This window comes from Lepidochelys olivacea (genome assembly GCF_965140295.1).
Source record: "Lepidochelys olivacea isolate rLepOli2 genome assembly, chromosome: 3".
Lineage (NCBI taxonomy): Eukaryota > Metazoa > Chordata > Testudines > Cheloniidae > Lepidochelys > Lepidochelys olivacea.
In genome coordinates, this window is record NC_140413.1 from 7,512,012 (window position 1) to 7,535,515 (window position 23,504).

Consider the following 23,504-nt stretch of genomic DNA (forward strand, 5'->3'; position numbering starts at 1 on the left):
GGCTCTCTAGGAGATTGTGCCTAGATACTACAGCGATGGCTGCCACTGTAAGAGCCATGCTGCTCATCGCTGATGCTTCACTCATATACGCCTCTGTACTTGAAAGCATCAGCCTTGAGAAAGTTGCAACTGGTGAAGAATGGGGCTGCTTGCTTCTTTACCAACAGCTGCCCACACCCCTGGGTCCTATTGAATTTAGGCTCAAGATTAAGGTCTTGGGCCTGGATCCACAAAGCGACTTTGATACTCAGCCTCGCAGTGCCTAACTTTTGGGCACCGAGAGTGTCACTGGGATCCACAATGCCTCAGTTAGGCACACAGATGCCCTATACAATGCCCTGAGGGAGAGAGGTGCCTCAGAACCTGTCTGCTTGTGACATATAACCAGCGCCCTTTCCTCCCCCGCCACCCCATCTTGCCTCTCTGGAGGTTGCCCCCTCATAATTTTTTAGACCAGTGGTTAGCACTCTGAGCTTGGAAGTGGGAAAGGCAGGTTCAGTTACCTCCTCTGCTTGATGGGGGAAAAAGGTATCTCAGGAGTGTGCTCTAGCCCCTGGGCGAAGGGATATTCTCATGTTGGGTGCTCTCAGTTGCTCCTGTTGAAGTTATCCCACTGTGGATAAATAGTTAGAATCATAGGAGCGGTGGGAACCAGACCCCCTGCACTACAGAGCCATTCTTACTCTGGCCTGCTTAGCTGCTGCCTAACCCTGTAGACAGCAGAATTCCCCAGGCATATAACTTCCTGTCAGTAAAGTGTCTCTCGTGCCTAAGTTTCCAATGGTGCACATGTGCAAAACCACCCAAATCCTGACACAACAGAGCTGATTAATGCCCTAGCTCTCACCTACAGCCCAGCCAGTGGGATTCACACACATAGCTTTCCCCTGCTTATGACACCTGGGAGGGGGCAGTGTCCAAGGTCACTGACCTTCCTCAGAGCACACCTCGAGGACTGGGCCTTACACAAAAAACAGCTTGGGACAACCAGCTCAGGAATTTTCCAGCCTGGGGCCTGTGTGTCAGCATATGCCCACAACCCAGTGTTAGGGCATTCTCATGGGAAACATGTTTTCACATCCCCACTCTAGAGCAGAGACTTGACCCATGGTCTCCCTTATCCTAGGTGAGTTCCCTAAGCCCCCGCCTACAGGGGGTTCTGGGATGGGACTCCCCATCTCGCCTGTTGGAGCTGTTCCACTTTATCTAAATTCAATATTTAGTGGGGCAAAGAGAGATTTGCTTTGTAGCCCCTTAGGGCACTCATTGGGGATATGGGAGACCCAGGTTCCAATCCCTGCTCCACTGAACATTTATTTATTAGGGCTGTCGATTAATCGCAGTTAACTCACGCAATTAACTCAAAAAAATTAACTGCGATTAATCGCACTGTTAAACAAGAGAATACAAATTGAAATTTATTAAATATTTCTGATGTTTTTCTACATTTTCAAATATTTCTATTTCAATTACAACACAGAATACAGAGTGTACAGTGCTCACTTTACATTATTTTTAATTACAAATATTTTGCATTGTAAAACTGCTAAACAGAATAGTATTTTTCAATTCACCTCATACAAGTACTGTAGTGCAATCTCTATCATGAAAGTGCAACTTACAAATGTATTTTTTGTTACATAACTGTACCCAAAAAGAAAACAATGTAAAACTTTAGAGCCTACAAATCCACTCAGTCCTACTTCTTGTTCAGCCAATGGCTAAGAGAAACAAGTTTGTTTACATTTACAGGCAATATTGCTGCCCACTTCTTAATTACAATGTCACTTGAAAGTGAGAGCAGGCATTTGCATGGCACTGTTGTAGCCAGCGTTGCAAGATATTGATGTGCCAGATGCGCTAAATATTCATATGCCTCTTCTTGCTTCAGCCATTGTTCCATGCTGATGATGCTCATTAAAAAAAATAATGCGTTAATTACATTTTGCTGTCTCCTGCTCTGTTTTACCTGCATTCTGCCATATATTTCATGTTATAGCTGTTTCAGATGATGACCCAGCACATGTTGTTCGTTTTAAGAACACTTTCACTGTAAATTTGACAAAACGCAAAGAAGATACCAATGTGAAATTTCTAAAAATAGCTACAGCACTAGACCCAAGGTTTAAGAAACTGAAGTGCCTTCCAAAATCTGAGAGGACCGAGGTATGGAGCATGCTTTCAGAAGTCTTAAAAAAGCAACACTTTGATGCAAAAACAACAGAATTCAAACCACCAAAAGAAAATCAGCCTTCTGTTGGTGGCATCTGACTCAGATGATGAAAACAAAATGTGCATCAGTCCGCACAGTTTTGGATCATTATTGAACAGAACTTTTCATCAGCATGGACGTATGTTCTCTGGAACAATGGCTGAAGCATCAAGCGACATATGAATCTTTAGCACATCTGGCACGTAAATATCTTGCGAGGCCAGCTACAACAGTGCCATGCCAACGCCTGTTCTCACTTTCAGGTGACATTGTAAACAAGAAGCGGACAGCATTATCTTCTGAAAATGTAAAACTTGTCTGAGCGAATGGCTGAACAAGAAGTAGGACTGAGTGGACTTGTAGGCTCTAAAGTTTTACATTGTTTTATTTTTGAGTGTAGGGTTTTTTTTGTACATAATTCTACACTTGTAAGTTCAACTTCCATGATAAAGAGATTGCACTACAGTACTTCTATAAGGTGAATTGAAAAATACTATTTTTTTTGTTTTTAACAGTGCAAATATTTGTAATAATAAATATAAAGTGAGTACTGTACACTCTGTATTCTGTGTTGTAATTGAAATCAATATATTTGAAAAGGTAGAAAATATCCAAAAATAAATGGTATTCTATTATTGTTTAATAGTGCAATTAATCACGATTAATTTTTTTAATCGCTTGACAGCCCTATTATTTATACAAATATACAGGAGGGAGAAAGTCGCAGCCCAGAATACTCTATAACCTGGTGGTCAGGGCACGCACCTGGGAGAGATGTTCAAGTCCCTTCTCCAAACCAGGCAGAGCAGGAATTTGAAAACAAGGCTCCCCCGCACCCCAGGTGACTCGGCTAGTCCCTGGGCTATTGGCTGTAATGCAGTGAGTCTCTCTCAGACTCTCTGGTTTTCATGAGGAGGGGCTGACCTGTGATGGTTTGGGCACCTAACTCCAAGAGCAGGCTCACAGCTGTGAATCTCAAGCAGAGATAAGCACCTCCTTCTAGCTCACAGTTAGGTGCCTAATTACTTCTGGTGGTGAAGCTTAGGCCACAGACCTCTTCTCAGCATTTCCTACTAGCTAATTTAACCAGCTGCTGCTCAGCCTGCTGGCTGCTGTGAATCCCATTTTTAGGCACCTAACTCTTCTCATGCATTGTATATGGTAGCCAGGTGCCTAATTTGGGGCTGATTCCACTATGCAGCAGGGCACTGCAGTGCTGACCCTAAGTTCCCGTTGTGGATTTTGCCCTAAAATGCTATGGTGACAACTGCAGTGTAAAAACCCAAACAGAACGGAAGAAAGGGACAGAGGCAGACTGGACATTGAGCTTGTGCTTTCTGCATATAGCTGCAGTGCTGGATATGACTGGCACTTAAACAACAGGGAGTGCAAGGCTGGTTGTGATTTCTCCTAGTTCTCAAAAAAAAGGTTCCTACAATTAATTTTGGGACTATAAGAAGTGCTAAGACATTTAGCTACCTAATTTGCAGGAAGTTAGACAGCTAAGTGATAACATTTACACCTATGCTGAAATTATGCCCATGAAAACATATGCAGCCTTAAAAAAAAGATAGATAGATAGATCTTGGAGGATTACTGGAAAAAAAAAATCACACCAAAGTGAAACAAATTTTCAGCCTGGAGAAAGTCTTCACATCAGAGTAGCAAAATAGGAGATTGATCACGGACAAAGCTAAAACAAATTGCCCAACCTAAAGCACTGCTAAAAACATCTTCCATGATGGAGAGTGTTTGTACCCTGAATAATTTCTATGCAAAGGTTTCTTTTCCTCTTCAGAAGAAAAAGACAGCAGACTGAAAACAATGCTGAAGCCCAGAAAAACCTCACTTGCATGGACTTTAATTTTTCCACAGGTTAAAATCCATCAAGGAAAAGGAGAGGGAAAGTGAAAAGAGTCACCTTTGCCCTTACTAAAATGAGACCTCACGCTCCAGTGCCTCAAACTGAACAGCAGGCTTGACATTTGGTGGAGCAGCAAGTGCTTTCTACACTCCGCTGCCTTATTGATGGGTTGGGTTGAGGCTTCCCTATTTATTTTCACTCCACAATATAACTCTTTCTTTAGCAAAAGGCTTACACAAAAAGCACAGGATACTACACAAGAGAGAAATGGGCTAAGAAGTTGTTACATGCAATTTAGTAACCAACAGAGAAGCTAGAAAGGTCAAATCTTAAGAGACCATCCAGCAAGGGAGGGGGAAGGGGGAGAGACCTGCACAACCACGAAAAAGATTCTTGTAATAACCACTGAGGAAGGCCCCCGGTGCAATGTGCTATAAATACAGAGCAACTTCCAGCTGAGATAACTAGCACTACTTAGCGAGGAAAAGTTCTTTATAGCCCTGCTGGGAGGGCTGCTAGCTACAGGTATGGTCCATGAAGGTTGTGGTTTGAAGTCTTGGCTGTGGCAACATGCAGAGTACATATGCTGATAGGACAAAGAATGGAAGTGAAAGTTTAAGAGGTGGCTGCACCTGGCCCTTTGGGGACATTTTTATTAGCAGGGCCAGCTCCTGCCTGAAATGCTGGCTTTAGGTCTGGGCATCTCTGTGGGTAACAAGAATATCCAGAGTTAGAACAGTAGTATAAATAATACTTGTAAAACAATTCTGGAAGGGACAGAAATCTTTCTTCTTCAGGACATGAGCCAAACTACTGGGACAGTAGGAGGGAGGGGAGCAGGAGAGGGTGGTGTCAATGGATACTTTCCTTTGGTGAAGATATTAAAATTGGGCCATTATGGCAGAATGCTGGGCATTGCTAGAAGCTACACAACAAGTTTGCGGCATCACCAATGAGTCACCCAGACTACTCTCTTTCCACCTTTCAGTGGCAGCAGCAGGGTCCAGCCCCAGCTCAAACTGCAGCAGCTCCTGAGAGCCCTCAAAGGGACCATGTTCTTGCTCCCCAGCCAGTCTCCTCCATCCCCACAGCCCGCCTATGTGACCAGCCCCAGAGCAAACAGTAGGGGGGACCTCTGGTTGCTTTTTACTTTTCAGATAATTTCTTTCGGCTTCCAAATGTGAAAGTGAGGCTGTGATTCCTCACCCAGCTTCTCCCTTAGCTCAGGAGTTACCACCAGGAAGGCGGCTGCTGAAGGGAGCAGTTCTTTCACCAGGAAGGAGCCCCAGCCCTGCTCCTTCAGATTCATCTCCACCTGCTACTCCACCATGTTTCAGCCCTTATTCAACCAAGACTAAAAGAGAAGTGCTATTTCTCTTCCTCTCTCCTCTCCACCTGCCTCCCAAAGCAGGTAAGAGCAACACAGGCATCATGACAACACAGATAGCTTATGTCAAGGAAATGGATGGCTGATGCCACTGAAAAAGACAGTTACCTGTTCCGTAACTGGTGTTCTTCGAGATGTGTTGCTCATGTCCATTCCATACTAGGTGTGTGTGCTTGCCACATGCACCAGTGCCAGAAGTTTTTCCCTCAGCAGTATCCATAGGGGACTGGCTCTGGCGCCCTCTGGAGTGGTGGCCGCATGGCACAGCATAAAGGGTGCCTCTGGCTCCCCCTCAGTTCCTTCTTGCTGGAAACTCCGACAGTGGGGAAGGAGGGCGGGTCATGGAATGCACATGAGCAACACATCTCAAAAAACACCAGTTATGAACAGGTAACTGTCTTTTCTTCTTCGAGTGTTTGCTCATGTCCATTCCATATTAGGTGACTCCCAAGGAGCACCATCAGAGACTGGGTAGGAGTTCACGGACATGTAGATTGCAACACAGCTCTGCCGAACCCAGCGTCATCTGAGTGATGGCACAATGTGCCGTGAACGTGTGAACATGTCACGGCTCTACAGATGTCCTTGATAGGGATGTGTGCAAGAAAGGCCATCGAGGACACCTGAGCTCTGACGATTGGCGGTGGCGGGACCTCCACCAGGTTGTAACAGGTCCTTGTACAAGAGGTGATCCATTTGGAAATCCTCTGTGAGGACACCAGAAGGCCCTTCATCCTATCCACTGTAGTGATGAAGAGTGGAATTGATTTACGGAAAGGTTTGGTACATTCTAGGTAAAAAGCAAGGCTCTCCGGACGACCAGTGCATGAAGACGCCTCTCTTTGCTGGTCTTGTGCGGTTTGGGACAGAACACCGGGAGGAAGATGTCCTGGTTCATATGGAAGGTAGACACAACCTTTGGCAGGAAGGCTGGGCCGCAGCTGGTCCTTGTAGAAGACCGTGTATGGTGGTTCTGAGGTCAAGTCTTTAATCTCCAAGACTTGTCTTACTGATGTCACCACCACCAGAAAAGTGACCTTCCATGACAGATGGGAAAGGAAGCAGGAGCCCAGCGGCTCAAAGGGCAGGTCCGTGAGCCTAAAAAAGACCAAGTTGAGGTCCCACTGTGGGACAGGGATCCATACCTGCAGGAAGAGTTTCTTGAGACCTCTCAAGAATATGAGTGTCATGTCGTGAGAAAACACCATCTGGCCCTGGATTGGTAGGTGAAAAAGTGGAGATGGCTGCGAGAGGCACTCTAATGGAAGATTCCTCAAATGAAGTAGGTAGTCTAAGACAGATTGTATGGAAGAATGCGAGGAAGAGATGCCACACTCGGACGCCGAGCAGGAAAACCTTGTGCACTTGGCCAGGTTAAGTCAGTCTGGTTGAAGCCTTCCTACTTCCCAGGAAAACTTGCTGGACCTCCTCCGAACAAGTCCGCTCCTCTGGGTTCAGCCACACAGCATCCACGCTGAAAGGTGGAGGGACGCGAGGCTGGGGTTTAAGAGCTGACCGTGGTCCTGTGATAGCAGGTCCAGTCGGTTGGGCAAGGGTCAGGGAGGGCCACTGTCAGGTTCATGAGCGTGCCGAAGCAGTGCTGGCATGGCTGCACTGAGGTGATCATGATAACTTGTGCCCTGTCTCTTTTGATCTTTGCCAGGACCTTGCTGATGAGTGGAACTGGAGGGAACACATACATCAGGCTCCCCGATCACAACAGGAGGAAGGCACTGGAGAGGGAATCCTTGCCCAGACCTTGCAGAGACTAAAACAGATGACATTTTCTGTTTTGCCTGGTGGCAAACAGGTCCACTTGGGGAGTTCCCCAACTCTGGAAGATCATGGAGCAAGCACTTGTGGTGAGAGAAGGCCCTGCTGAGGTGAGCTGCTAGCGTGTTTTTGACGCCAGGGAGATGACAAGCCTCCAGGAGGATCTCGTGGTTGATGCAGAATTTCCAGAGATGGAGTGCCTCTTGGCAGAGAGCCGATGAGCATACTCCTCCTTGCCTGTTGATGTAGAACATCTAGGCTGTACTGTCCATCAGAACTCTCACCACCTTGCCCGACATGTGAGGTAGGAAGATCCCACATGCCAAGTGGACCGCTCTGAGTTCTTTGACATTTATGCGTAGCATCATCTCCTCCTGGGACCACATACCCTGGGTCTGGAGATATCAGAGGTGCACTCTGCAGCTGAGGTCCGAGGCGTTCGACACCAACTCGATGGAGTGAGGGGGGCTGTCGAACGGAACACCCTCTAGGACCTTCTTGCGACCGCTCCACCAATGCAGTGAGGCAAGTATTGCCGGGGGCATGGTAACGATCTTTTCCAGGTGATACCTGGACTGGGAATAGACTGTAGTCAGCCATTGCTGCAGGGGCAGCATCCGGAGCCTGGCATGGTCGACAACATATGTACAAGATGCCATGTGGCCCAGCAGATGCAGGCAAACCCTGGCCGTAGTCAGGGAGAACGCGGAGACTTCCGCGATGAGGTCCGTCAACGTCTGGAACCTTTCTAGCGGTAGGAACACTCTGGCGCAGGTTGAATTGAGCACCACTCCGATGAATTCTATCCTTTGCACTGGAAGTGACGTAGACTTTTTGTCGTTCACCAGTAGACCCAGGGAGCAGCACGTCGTTTGCAATACCACGACATCCTTTTGGACCTGAGATCTGGAGCTGCCTTTGACCAGGCAGTCATTGAGGTACGGGTAGATCTGGATACCCCAGCGCTGGAGGTAAGCTGCCACCACCGACATGCACTTGGTAAACGCTCTTGGTGCTGTCGCCAGGCCAAACAGAAGGACCATAAATTGGTAGTGGCTGGGTCCCACCGTAAATCGGAGGAAGTGTCTGTGTCCCTTGAAAGATCACTATGTGGAAGTATGCATTCTTTAGGTCGAGGGCGGCATACCAGTCTCCCAGATCCAGGGAGGGGATGATGGAGGCCAGGGAGACCACGCCGAACTTCAGCTTCTTTAGGTACTTGTTGAGGTCTCGCAGATCCAGAATGGGACGGACACCACCCTTGGCCTTTGGGATTAAAAAGTATCGGGAATAAAACCCCTTGTTCCTGTATTCAAGAGGAACCTCCTCCACCACATCCAGTTGCAATAACCCTTGAACCTCCTGTGTGAGGAGACTCTCATGAGAAGGGTCCCTGAAGAGGGACAGGGAAGAGGGTGGTGGGGGGTGAGGTAGAAAGAAACTGGAGGGTATAGCCCTGCGCCACCATGTTCAGGACCCAGCACTCCGAAGTTGTAGAGGTCCATGCAGGGAGGGAAAAAGGAAAGGCAGTTGGAAAAAAACAGAGAAGATGGATCTGGGGTATAGTCTGGTAGGTCGTCCTTGGGCGCACCCTCAAAACGGTCACTTGGCCCCCTGCTTGTTTCAGGTGGAGCCTGACTGAGCAGAGGGTGGCGGCTTGAGTGGCGTTTGTAACCCTTGGCCTTCTCGTGAGGCGGGTCCTACCAAGGCTGGCTCCCTTGTCCATAAGGCTGTTGCGGTTTGAACTGCTTATGTGCCAGGCCTAGGACGTAAAGGGTCGTACGGGATTCCCTTGAACCGTGCAGCTTGCTGTATGTCTGCTCTGCAAACAGGGCCTGGCCCTTGAAGGGAAGGTCCTGCATCGACTGCTGAGCCTCGGTGGACAAGCCCGAGAAGAGCAGCAGGAAGCTCGCCACATGGAGATGGCGGAGGCCATGGTGCCATGGTCCGCCGTGTCTGAAGCTGCCTGGAGTGCCGCTCTCGCCTCAGCCATGCCCTCCTCAAGGGTGATTCCTTCCTGGACCCTTCGGGAAGTGAAGCCTCAAACTTGGCCATGACCTGACATGTTGTAATCACAGCGGCTAAGGAGGGCTTGGTGATTGGCCACTGTCAATTGCAGGCTGGAAGACTAATAAACTTTGCATCCAAAGAGATCCAGTCTCCTTGAGTCTTTGTTTTTGGGGGTAGCCCCAGGTTGACCTTGCCTCTCCCACCAGGGAATTGGGGGCTGGGTGGGAATATAAGTACTCGTGCCCCTTGGATGGGATGCACCGCTTGACTTGAGCTGCCTGACTTCCCGAAGGGGGCCTTGAGCTGCCTGGTATGGGTCTGGGCTCACTCACAGCACCCAAAGAAGAACTTCCTGTGGCTGGGCTCAGTCCTGCCTAATATTAGTGTCATTTATTAGAGTTTCCAGGGTTATTATGCCACTGTGTTTGCAGCACACCCAACATTCTTCCAGGAACACATTGCTCCAGCTTCAACTAATTCCCAAAACTTAGCCAGATTGTAGTGCCGAAAGATACCCAACAGACCTGCCTTTCCAAGGGCATCTGGTGAAGCAGATAACTGTTCCTCCACTTGGAGCATCTCATGCAACATCTACTCCATCTCCTGTCACAGTTCAAATTGAGAGGAACTGTCCAAGGAAACAGAAAAGCAGAAATAAGAAACCAGATTCTAGACATCTAACATCTATACACTGACAAGTCCACTACCTACGCACGGGCCAGAAACAGATGGTACAAAAGCATTATGAACTAAAGTTGAGGCTGATCAACACTAGATCTGCCACTAACAAGCAAAAGACAATACACGACTTCATCAGCAATGAAGTACCCAATTCAGCCTGCATCACCAAGACCTGGTAGGCTAGCACAGAGTTTGCAGTGTCATCCAATCTCATCGCCCTAGGATACTTGGTACACCTCTGACCTAGATAGGACAAGAAGGCAGGTGGCACTGCATTTATCTTCTCTGCAAACATCAAATGTAAAGAGAAATGCCTCAGGTACCACAACTTCATTTGAATTCATTCATCTGACAGTAGAAACCAGAGTTAAAGCCAACAAATTTTATGCTTATTTACAGACCACCACAGAAAAAAGTATTCATGAAAGAGCTCACTGACACCTTGTTGCCAATGGCAGTGAGATATCCCAGGCTTGTGAGCACGGGAGATTTCAAATGCTTGTATTGACAAGGCTACAGATGCAAACACAAAAACTCATCTCCTCACTTGCTTCCCATGGACTTTCATAGAACATCTTGGCCCAACCCACACAGCCAGTTATGCTCTGGACCCTTAGATATCAAGATGGTGGACATCACAAACCAACTGCTGTCTTGGCCAGATCATCACTTCATTAAAGCAGTGGTCCGGGATTTTCCTGTGCCCAGGCAACAAGTCAGATCAATGATCCTGATTCATCCATGATGGCTCATGGACACCAACGAATTCCAAAGCCTGCTAATGGACATAACTACTCCATCTACAACATGAGGAGTTGAGGCCTTACCATTCCACACTGGCCTCAGCCACTGATACACTGGCCCAAAAGAGCCCCTTTCCTCCCTACCACAGACTTGGTCTTCTGACACCCTGCACCAGTTGGAGAGAGGAGGTAGAACTTGAGTGCTAACTGCGGAAAACAAAGGCTGATTTAGATAGGATGAAACAAACTCCTCAAAACTTATGCTGAGGTTGTATTACAGGCCAAGAGAACCTTCCCTGCACTGAGGCTGCCAAATCCCACCCCAAGGAGCAAACCAGGGTGGTAACTCACTTAATCAATCCTGAATGCCTATAAGGTGCATCATAGCTGAGCACTGCAAAGGACTATCATACTACTACTGTTGGGATATATCACACATATATCCATGTAATACATTATAGGTCATCAAGGCCTAGTCGGGATGGCGTGTGTTTGACATAAGTACGTGCATTGTGTGTTGGCAACTGAAGCAAGAACTTAAGGTTTCAAGCTGTCAAGGACTATTTGTACAAAACAACTTTGTTACGTCCCTGGGAAATAAACGAAGAATCAGCAGATAAGGAAACAACACCAGCTGGACTGCTATAAAAAAAAATGTATAAGAACTGGAGGAAATGGCACCCCTTGAATCATGGCGGTCTGCCTGGAACTGAGTTGTGGGTGAAAGGTCCAAACAGAGACAAAAGACTAATGATGTTACAAAGTGGATTATAAATGGAGGTTTCAAACATTTGCAATTTGGAGTCTTTCAGCAATCCCAGAGCCCTGTTTGGATATAGATGTGGTCTTTCTGCCAGCTCCCTGCATCTGACCTGAGTTAACCTCGACTGGCCATCGGGACTTCATTCTGATCTGCGGACTCTGGTGTAGTATGTTTGGGGTACAAATGTGGAGTTAATGAGGTTTATTTTGTAAGCAATAAAGAGTACTTAAGAGTATTATATACCAAAACTATATCTGTCCATAGGGAGGCCCCTGCTGCAGGTCTAACACTACACTGAAAAGATCACATACATTCTGGAAGCCTTCTGAAACAGTATGGATCTGCTACACCTGCAATCACCAACCAACAGGCCACCTGCATTCCTAGAGTTCAGTATGTTCACTCGTCAATGTGTTCTAGACAACCAAAAGGAGTCTCAACCCAAGACTTGTCAATCTGACCCAAGCTTTTCCTGTCTTGTGAAAGGGAGTCATAAAAAACTGGTGCAACTAACTGACCAAAATAGCCAATGCCTCATTCAGAGAAGGAATCTTCCCTTTCTCCTTCAAAATATGCTGTAGTCCAGCCAACACTGAAGAAACCCACCCTGGATATTTCAGTCCTAGTCAACTATCTTCTTCATATGACATCTACAATACGGAGGTTGTCAACCGCCACCTTCCATCTTTTCCAAATGCAACAGAGCTGTAAAATGTCCAATCTCCTTTGGATACCAGACTATCTGACAACGTTTCTGATACAGCTGGCTCTCTTTATTTCTCTTCCTGGTTTGCCTGCAATCTTAGGTGATCGTATGAGTGCCAGAATTGAGTCATTCTACAATCAGCAAGCAATGTGTTCACAGAAAGATGTTATTCTCTTATCTAGGATTTTAAAATATATATATATATCTTTTAAAATTCAGCCTTGTCATTACCTCATTGTATCTTGTTTTGGTTATCCAAATGGTTAATTTCTGACATTCTTCCGTAATAAAAAAAAACACTCTGAGTCATCTCTGTGTCCTTTTTAAGTGTCCAGCTCTCACATCCATACAGGTAAGTTTACTATACGTAGCACTTCAGCAATCTAGTACAGATGTGTAATTCAAACTTTCAACAATACAAAAGTCTTTGCAAATTGTTGAATGCACTTTTTGCAAGTTGTATCATCCTTTTCCTGATTTCTTTGTTGCATCTTCCTTCTGATGTTATTGGATTCCCTAAACAGGGGAAGCTATTCACTCATTTCATCACTTGACTGTTGAGATATAGATATTGCCTATATTGTGTATTTCTATGGTTACTTATACTTTTTGTCTTTCTAACATTAATCATCCTTCCATATTTCTTGCTGGCATTATTCATAGCAATAAGCATGTTCTGAAGTTTTCCCTCGTCATAGTGATGCAAACTAGGTCATTGGAGTATTGTATGTTGCTAATGTATATGCCATTGACCTGTGTATGTCCTGGTAAATGTCTTCTAAACTTTCCCTCATTAGAATTTCTGCATATATGTTGAATAGTGGTGGAGATAGGATACAACCCTGGCATACACCTTCCTTGATGCTACAACACTCAGCTATTTCACAGTTCATTTGGATTGCTGCTTTCTGTCCCCAATACCAGCTTTTTATTAATCATAGATCTTGGAAGTCAATACTACATTCTTAAAAAGAGTATCCATCATTTTGTCACATTGAATTTTATCAAATGCCTTTTCTAAATCCAAAAAGCACATATGGATTTCCCTTTGCATTTCTATCACATGCTCAGATAAGATCCTCACAGCAAATACTGCCTCCCTCTTGCCTACTCCTGGACAGAAACCAAACTGACTTCTGCTAATTCTTGTCTTGAGATGCTGATATATCTCTGTGCCATGCTAGAGAATGTGAACATCACTGAACTGTAAAGCTTGACAAGCCATACATAACATTTTGTTGAAAAAAGCCAATTATTGCTGAATGTCAGACCTCCCATTCCTGAGCAAGCTCACAGAGAAGACAGCAAAAGGACAACTAGCTGCTCATCTAAATAAAGCCAACTTTCTAGACCTGGCACAATCTTGATTCATGCCAGGACAGGGAACGGACACTGCTTTCGTGGCACTCATAGTGAATAGAGTGACAGTGAATTTGACGCCGCTGATCATGAGATACTGCTCTCTCACCTGAGTGAAGTGGCAGGAGTCCAGGGTAATGCACTATAGTGGTTTGAGTCCTTCCTGATGGGACCAACAAGTAGTGATGGGAAACTGCACCTACACCACCAGACTCTTCTGCTTGTGGGGATCCTACAAGGATCAATTCTCTCTCTGGACCTTCTCAATATCTACATGCAAACACTAGGTGAACTGATCAGACAATATGGACTCAAGTGCCAGCAATATGCAGATGACACACAGCTCTACCCATCCTTAACCACATAAAATGGTGCAGTGCTTGGATGAGAACAAATGGCTAAAGCTGAACCCAAGCAAAACAGGAAGAGGTGAAGATGGTCAGAGGAAAGTACTCTGAGGACTGTGCAATCTCCGTTGGTTGAAGTTTGACATCCACAACTCGTCAATACAGTCTATAGTCTAGAAGTATTCTTTGTTTCCTCATGGATGCTGAGCTCTCACATAACAACTGCAAGTAATGCTTTGTACTATCTCCAGTTAGCTAGAAGACTCCATCCCATCCTGGCAGAAGAAACTTGGCCTCAGTTATTCATGCCTTCACCACTTCTCGGCTGAACTACAGCAATGTGATATACCTAGGCATGAAACTGTCAGCACTTAGGAAACTCCAAGTAGTACAAAATGCTGCAGCATGTGTCCTCAGCAACATGGGTTATTGTGAGCACAACACACCCGTTCTTTGCGTCCCACAGAATTTTGAATGAAGTTCAAGGTCTTGGTCCTTATCTTCAAAGTGCTCCATGGTCTGGATCCAGGATACCTAAAAGACTATCTAAAGGTCCAGGGCAAAGACCATGGTTGACAACTTAGCTCCTCTGGCACAATGGAACTCGCAACAGTAAGAGTAAAGCTCATCTGTGTGGGAGACAGACCTTTCTCCAGGGGTGGTCTGAGACTGTGGAATGAACTTCCCCAGCAACTAAAGACTGTCTCTAATGTCACCACTTTTCCAACTGCAAGGTGCATTTCTTTGACCTTTCCTTCCTCAATATACACACACAGCAACAGGTATTTTTATTTAATAAATAAAAAACCTTACCAAACCAAGATACTCCGCTGCACACACTTCCCCCTCTGGCAAGAGGATGAGAACACAAACACCATGTGACAGATGTGTAGTCACATTACTTAATGCACTACTGGAAGGTGCTCAGATACTATGACAATTAGCGTGGTATAAAAACCTATCTAGAATAGAACAGAGATTACATATCTAGAAAATACACTCCAACGTATGGGTTCCCAAATGCTTTTAAAGACAGAGCTAAGGAATCACTATCCACCATTGTAGGGCAGCTCCCTCTAGGGTGCAATGTAGCAGCTGTTTGTGCACAGCAATGTCACACAGGGGTTTAGGCCAGGAAATGAAGAAAACTTTGTCCATTTGAAACTGTTAAGAGGAATTCAGCTCAGCAAAATTTGGTTACTCAAACTGCAACTTGCACAGGATGCTGCTGCTAACACCAATGGGCTGAGAAGATTTGATATTTTGTGGAATGCTGAGTGTAGAAGCCTCCATTATAACACTGGTTCTAGGTATCTCTGTAATCACGGCATGGTCAAGAAGGACTAATGAATCTGTGTTCTGGCATAAGCAGAGCAAGTGCAGAAAGAAGACATGAGGTGACCTGTAAAAGGAAAACTAGATCATCGGTTTTGTACCTTTTGATGCTTCTTGATGAAGCAAGCAAGTGGCTTGAAAGGTGTCAAATCTGGTCTTCCCTGGTTTTGCTGGAAGACCTGAAGGTTTCAGAAATGTGCACTGTGAGCATTCTCAGCCCTTATTTAAAGGATAATGGGAGGGGTTGTTAAATCTTAAAGCAAGAGTTTTATTTTTATTCCAAGTGTATATGAGTCATGTAAGCTAAACAGGTGATAATAAAACAAACTATCCCTCTAAGAGAATTTTAAACGTTCTGAATAAAAATCATCCTCCTTCAATAAATCAGGTTTGATTTCATCTGTATTTATGTCAGAATTCTACCAGTTCTTCAGTTACCACAGAGTCTTGCAAGATGGAAAAGACTTGTAAAAAAACCAAGCACAAATCCCCTTGCCACAGACCCCCACCCCCTTTTCTTATTTGAAAAGCAGGATGACCGTATATACCATTAGAAAGCAAAAATGGCATGGAATTTTCCTACCTCTGAGTTAAACTGGTCTGGATGCATTTTAGTCGCTAAAGCCTTAAAAAACAGGACACCTTTAAGAAGTTCACACTTCAATAATATAAAGTTTATTGTCAGCTATTCTTTACACAATTCTATTAAAAGATTCTCTCCAGAAAGAATGCATGTCTACAGCCTGCCCATATTTCTCCCCTTCCTTGGTTAGGTGTGCGTCAGTAGACGTCAGAGCAGCTCTTAGCCCATGACCCCAGAAGCCAATGTTCTGAAGCAGCAATAGATCCTGGTGGCAGTCATAGTTAATGAACAGCATTGAAACACAACTGCAGGAACTCTCTTCAAGTTAATCACATGTGTCTATGAGCAGCTATTACATGTGAAGTTTCCAGAAGACTTGTGGCGGATTCATTTATAAGAGTAGCATGTGTAAAATGCTGAACTCGGTTCACATGGCTTCCCTTTATTTCAACCCCATTTCAGGTCAAAAGACTATAAAAGAGTTCAAGCTGCTTCTCTCCTATCATGCAGACACACATTCTAATGCATTCCATTCAATTTTTGCTGCATGGCTCCCATTGACTTTCATGAGTCAAGCAGCTAAAATCTAGCATAATGCTTTTAAAAAATATACTTCTGAGTGCTCAAATATTGCAGCACAAAGAGCACTTATAAACCTACTGTACCCCAGGATTCCCCAATATAGGGGAATGGGCTGAACACACAGCCTTTACACACAGAAGTTTGTAGCTTGGTCTCACATCGGACACTTATACTGACTCTTCTAAAAAGACTTTTCTTAAAATCTCTCATTGCTGGAGTGATCCAAAATTAAGACTCTGCCCTAGTGCAGAGTTGGTCAAAATGTGAATCTCAAAATCTTGACAATATCCAAAATGTTTGCAAACCACTCTGCCCCCACCACACACACCTACCCGAAAATAGTTAAACCTTGTTACTTGGTATGGAGAGAAGATAGCCAGCCCAATTTAAAAATAGACGCATAATATAATAATACAATATTTGTGCTTCCCGAGTAACTTGCAAGCCCAGTTTCAACTGACTGCAAGCTTTCCATGCCTACGTTTTAAAAATGATGCTAGTGACATCATAATGGAAATGCGGATAGAACGTGAGCCAGATGTTCAACTGGGTCCCCTAAAACGAGAACCTTCAATCAGCAAAACAGCACAACTCTGCTCGTTTCAATGCACTACTGCACCAACTCCAGGAGTATTATGTCAGCTAATAAGATGTGTGGCTCTCTCATGAGATCCCCACTGCAAGGAACGATGGATGGTCTCTCAGGAGAATAATATCGGGCCCCTCCCAGTAGAGATTTCAATTTATGGCTGGGGACTCCAGCATAACAAATACTTAGCAACAAGCAGACCTCTGTTTTAAGCTTGCATTCCTTCCCCCCGAGCTTTCTTGCCAGGGTTAGTCAGCATCATCTCTGCCCTGCTCCCAGGAGCACATCTGGTATGAAGATGGGGTTCCAGTGCCTCTTGTTTAGGGCATCAGTCCAGCTTTTTCACCATATATGGCCCTTCCAGCTCATAGCCAATCTTCCTGTAATAATTCCTGGTGCCAACTCCTGCAATAAAATAGAGGGGCAAAACTCATCAGTGCGGTGATGGATGGCAAGAGATCAGGCCCTGGAAAACAGAGATATGCAGACAAGTGATTTTCACTGGTAAGATTTGTAACAGAGGAGAGTCCAGCAAAGCTACACAGTACAGTCCTGTTTTTCTGAAGGGTTCTGGAGACATTTGAACAATGAGGTTTCAGATAAACTGCAGAGCAACCTGGTGTGCATATCACTGCTGGGGGAGGACTACGTCTGACCCTCAGTTAAGTGACCCGCCCCTCAGCTGTGTTATGCTAGGCTGGGACAGCAAGAAGGAAGCAGGCATACTATGTGGAAACCTTCACCAGCCTGCAGTCCCAGCATAGTGGCCAGAATCCCTGTCTCCTCCCCTGCATAATGCCTCACAAAATCTTTGGAACTTAGCTAGTCTCCAGGCAACCTCTGCCTGGGGATGACCAAGTTTCTTTAGGGTTAATTTATAAACCAGACAGGTGGATAGTTTACTAGAGCAAGCTCACCTACTCTCTTACAACTTGATGCTAAGGCACAGCGATTAGCATTTTCAAAGGGACTTGAGAGAGAAAAGTGCCCAACTCACAGAAAGTCAAAATGAATGGGAGTCAGGTACCTAAATTCCTTGGGGTAAATCCTAGCCACTGGGCCTTCCATGGTGCCACCATGTATGGGCTGTGGGTAGTTAGTCATTAGCACTCTGGAAAGATTGTGCTCTGCTTTTGGGGACAGGGGTATAGGAACTTGGTAAAACAGCTGAACTGAGCAACACATCTACCCTTCCTCCTGTGAAGAGGGATGATTGTGAGCAGTGATGGAGGGCTACAATTAGAATAACCATTTAATGTTCCTAAGTATCAAACTTATCCTAAGTATAGCTCTTAACACAAAGCAAAGACAAGCTCTTGAGAGGCAGAGGTGCAGCTGCAGACATCATTACAGACAGCTGAAGAGCTCTGAAACCCAGCAAGGTCTGTCTTCACTCACAGAAATATGCTTGGATCCACTTTAAATGTACACGTGGGCTCTGCAGTCACAGATTCAATTTCCTCATTAAAGGGGAGGCTTTAGAATGCCATTGTTGTTAAACAGGCTCTTCTCCCTCTTTTCTTCCTTAATTAGATCCTGTGATGACCAACTCCAAGATAAACCCAATGCCCTAGAAGAACACTGGTTTTCAACAACATCCAGCAGAGGGACAGCATTACAGGAGAGAGTAATAACAGCTGCCCCCACCTTATCTCTAATTATACACAGATGCAGGCATTAGTCATCGAATGAGGGACAAAGGAGGACAAACAGACAGACAAACCCTTCTCAGAGCATTATAGAATCGCTGGTAGTCAGGCTGGCTGACGGACCCAGAAAATACCTGGCATTGCTTAAAGAAAGAAACCCTTAAACTTCTTGTCCCTCCAGTCGGTTCCTGGAAAATGTGGCACTTAGGAACTGGCTCTTTCCCCATCCAGGAATTAACCACATTACTACTTAGAGACTTAATCAACCCAGTTATCAACCCGTCTGTTCCGACATGCACAACATTCACAATAAGTTTGCCTTCAGCCATGTTAATTCTTTGGGATGTTCATGTAAAAGCATTTTCCTTGGACTTTATTTTTAGTATTGTTACCAAACTACTTAAATACTTAGCATCTCTACAGAGTTGGATGTTCGCAAAGCACTGCAAAGATGCTAATACCTCTGGTGAAGTAGGTATCACCACCATTTTACAGGTAGGGAAGCTGAAGAAGAGATAATAGAAGAAAAATATCTTGCAGACAAACTTCCACACTCTGAGCAACAGGGATTTTCAGATGCTCAAATAAATTTGTTAGTCTCCAAGGTGCCACAAGTACTCCTTTTCTTTTTGTGAATACAGACTAACATGGCTGCTGCTCTGAAACCTTTTCCCAGGGAGAGGCTCTAAGGGTGGGTGCTGCTGCCTCTTTGCTGAGAGTCAGATCCAAAATGATAGGGTTACAGACTCATTGAAGCTAGAAGGGACTACCATGATCCTCTAGTCTGACCTCCTGCACATCACAGGCCTCAAAACCTCACTCACCAACTCCTGCAATAGGCCTAGAATTTCCAAATTAACAGAGAATTAACCAGGTTTCAGAGTAACAGCCGTGTTAGTCTGTCTTTGCAAAAAGAAAAGGAGTACTTGTGGCACCTTAGAGACTAACCAATTTATTTGAGCATGAGCTTTCGTGAGCTACAGCTCACTTCATCGGATGCATACCGTGGAAACTGCAGTAGACATTATATACACACAGAGACCATGAAACAATACCCCCTCCCACCCCACTGTCCTGCTGGTAATAGCTTATCAAAAGTGACCACTCTCCCTACAATGTGCATGATAATCAAGGTGGGCCATTTCCAGCACAAATCCAGGTTTTCTCACCCCCCCACCCCCATACACACACAAACTCACTCTCCTGGTGGTAATAGCTTATCTAAAGTGATCATTAAGTTGGGCCATTTCCAGCACAAATCCAGGTTTTCTCACCCCCCCACCCCCATACACACACAAACTCACTCTCCTGGTGGTAATAGCTTATCTAAAGTGATCATTAAGTTGGGCCATTTCCAGCACAAATCCAAGTTTTCTCACCCTCCACCCCCCCCCCCCCCCACACACACACAAACTCACTCTCCTGCTGGTAATAGCCCATCCAAAGTGACCACTCTCTTCACAATGTGTATGATAATCAAGGTGGGCCATTTCCTGCACAAATCCAGGTTCTTTCACCCCCTCACCCCACTCCAAAAACCACACACACAAACTCACTCTCCTGCTGGTAATAGCTCATCCAAAGTGACCACTCTCCCTACAATGTGCATGGTAATCAAGGTGGGTCATTTCCAGCACAGATCCAGGCTTTCTCAGCCCCCCCCCCCCCCGGGGGAACACACACACACACAAAAAAAAACCTCACTCTCCTGCTGGCAATAGCTCATCCAAACTGACCACTCTCCAAGTTTAAATCCAACTTTAACCAGAACGTCGGGGGGGGGGGGGGGTGGTAGGAAAAAGCAAGGGGAAATAGGCTACCTTCCATAATGACTTAGCCACTCCCAGTCTCTATTTAAGCCTAAATTAATAGTATCCAATTTGCAAATGAATTCCAATTCAGCAGTTTCTCGCTGGAGTCTGGATTTGAAGTTTTTTTGTTTTAAGATAGCGACCTTCATGTCGGTGATTGCGTGACTAGAGAGATTGAAGTGTTCTCCGACTGGTTTATGAATGTTATAATTCTTGACATCTGATTTGTGTCCATTTATTCTTTTACGTAGAGACTGTCCAGTTTGACCAATGTAAATGGCAGAGGGGCATTGCTGGCACATGATGGCATATATCACATTGGTGGATGTGCAGGTGAACGAGCCTCTGATAGTGTGGCTGATGTTATTAGGCCCTGTGATGGTGTCCCCTGAATAGATATGTGGGCACAGTTGGCAACGGGCTTTGTTGCAAGGATAGGTTCCTGGGCTAGTGGTTCTGTTGTGTGGTATGTGGTTGTTGGTGAGTATTTGCTTCAGGTTGCGGGGCTGTCTGTAGGCAAGGACTGGCCTGTCTCTCAAGTACGCCACTAGCCGTCACGTTCAGCCCCCAACTAAAACCCCTCCAACGCATTATTAAGGATCTACAACCTATCCTGAAGGATGACCCAACACTCTCACAAATCTTGGGAGACAGGCCAGTCCTTGCCTACAGACATATTGTTTTATGATCTCTGTGTGTATATAAAGTCTGCTGCAGTTTCCACGGTATGCATCCGATGAAGTGAGCTGTAGCTCACAAAAGCTCATGCTCAAATAAATTGGTTAGTCTCTAAGGTGCCACAAGTACTCCTTTTCTCTTCCTCATTTGACGACAATAGGTTCAAATCATTAACAAGAATGATCTTGCAGCTTGGCTAGCCACATACCCCAGAGGAAGACAGGAAGACGTGACACCGCCATTTGAGGAATCACAGTCTGAATCCCTTCTGAGGTCTTTTATTCAAAATTCAAAGCCAACAATTTATTTCACAGTCACATCCTTCAACAACAGACACTTTTCTGAACTGGCTCAGGAACAAGAAGTGGGAGGTGTGAGAATCCCGCTCATTCCCACTGTAACCAATTGTTAAGCTTTAGGACCCTGTGTGGAGATGCAGAACTATTTTGCTGACTTACCTTGGCAGCCAGACCAGGCAGGGTCTCATGCATGTTTCTAAAACAAAAATCTATAGGAAGGAAAGGAAGCCTTAGAACTAGTCATCTCAGGAAGGAGCTCGGATTAATGTTTTATGGTAAGTATGGAAGGCAGATGTACATTATTAGGAAAAAGGCCTTTTCCCAAGGTCTTTACAGTAGCTTTCTCTGATAGCTTCCAGTTCCACACACAGGTCCAACTATAGAGAGGAACGCCAAGGCTTCAATTCATGGATGAGAAAATGGTGCAAAGAAAAAGATTTAAATGTATTAAGCACTAGGGAACTTTATGGAGAAGGGAGAGCCTATACACAAGAGATGGACTGCATCTCAACCAAAGCAGAATGGACTGCTGACACAGAAACTTAACAAGTTTACGTAGAATTACTTAAGCGAAGAACTGGGGGAAAGCAGAGAGGTGCTGAGGAACACACCAGTCAGACAACTATGCCCACTAGAAGAAAAGGAGTACTTGTGGCACCTTAGAGACTAACAAATTTATTTGAGCATAAGCTTTCGTGAGCTACAGCTCACCTCATCGGATGCATGCAGTGGAAAATACAGTGGGGAGATTTATATACACAGAGAACATGAAACAATGGGTGTTACCATACACACTGTAACAAGAGTGATCAGGTAAGGTGAGCTATTACCAGCAGGAGAGCTGGGGGGAAAAAAACCTTTTGTAGTGATAATCAAGGTGGGCCATTTCCAGCAGTTGACAAGAACCGTGTGAGGAACAGTGTTTTGTGTGTGTGTGTAAACATGGGGAAATAGTTTTACTTGTGTAATGACACATCCACTCCCAGTCTTTATTCAAGCCTAAGTTAATTGTATCCAGTTTGCAAATTAATTCCAATTCAGGAGTCTCTCATTGGAGTCTGTTTTTGAAGTTTTTTTATTGAAGAATTGCAACTTTTCGGTCTGTAATCGAGTAACCAAAGAGATTGAAGTGTCCTCCGACTGGTTTTTGACCAGCCTCCTCACCTGAAGCAAATACTCACCAGCAACCACACACCACACAACAGAACCACTAACCCAGGAACCTATCCTTGCAACAAAGCCTGTTGCAAACTGTGTCCACATATCTATTCAGGGGACACCATCATAGGGCCTAATCACATCAGCCACACTATCAGAGGCTCGTTCACCTGCACATCTACCAATGTGATCTATGCCATCATATGCCAGCAATGCCCCTCTGCCATGTACATTGGTCAAACTGGACAGTCTCTACGTAAAAGAATAAATGGACACAAATCAGATGTCAACAACTATAACATTAAAAAAAAAGCTTTCGTGAGCATCCGATGAAGTGAGCTGTAGCTCACGAAAGCTTATGCTCAAATAAATTTGTTAGTCTCTAAGGCGCCACAAGTACTCCTTTTCTTTTTTAATAATACAAAGGTATCTGTGACTGATGAAATATAGGTCAGAAAAATGTGCCCCTTTGGAAAAGTTACAGGGTGTCTAACCAAGGAGTTAAATAAAAATAGGTACACTATGAAAAACAAGAATGTGCGTCTCTACACCAATGGGAAAAGCTTGTAAGTAAATGCAGGTAAATTGGAATCCCTGGCAACAGAAGACAAGCTTAACATAATATGCATTACTGAAACATGGTGAAAAAATAGATGAATGGAACACTAAACTGCCTAAAAATTATACAGGAAGAAAAGGTCATAGACACAGGGGAATAGCACTATACATGCAAGTTTTCGTAGTATCTAATGAAAAATTTCATAATGAAAAAGGACCATATAGGAGAATCTATATGGATACAAATCCCAAGTCATGAGAATACAAATAAACTAACAGGGTTATATTACCATCCTCCTGGTCAAGAAAAGGATAGTGAGTGCACAGTGCCAAGAGAAATCAAAGCGGCAACTAACGAAACAATACACAGTTCCAACTACTCACAGATAACTTGGTTATATATCACAATGGGACACT

At 44.8% G+C, this 23,504-nt stretch overlaps 1 protein-coding gene across 1 annotated transcript in view; it reads right to left on the minus strand.

Moving 5' to 3' along the window:
* Nucleotides 1–15,832: 15,832 nt before the first annotated feature.
* Nucleotides 15,833–23,504, minus strand: part of ELP3 (elongator acetyltransferase complex subunit 3) — a 140,646-nt gene continuing 132,974 nt past the window's right edge. The window contains exon 15 of the mRNA XM_084624972.1: nt 15,833–17,339. Within this exon, the coding sequence (XP_084481098.1) occupies nt 17,263–17,339 (77 nt within the window). The 3' untranslated portion in view covers nt 15,833–17,262. The remainder of the gene's footprint in view (nt 17,340–23,504) is intronic.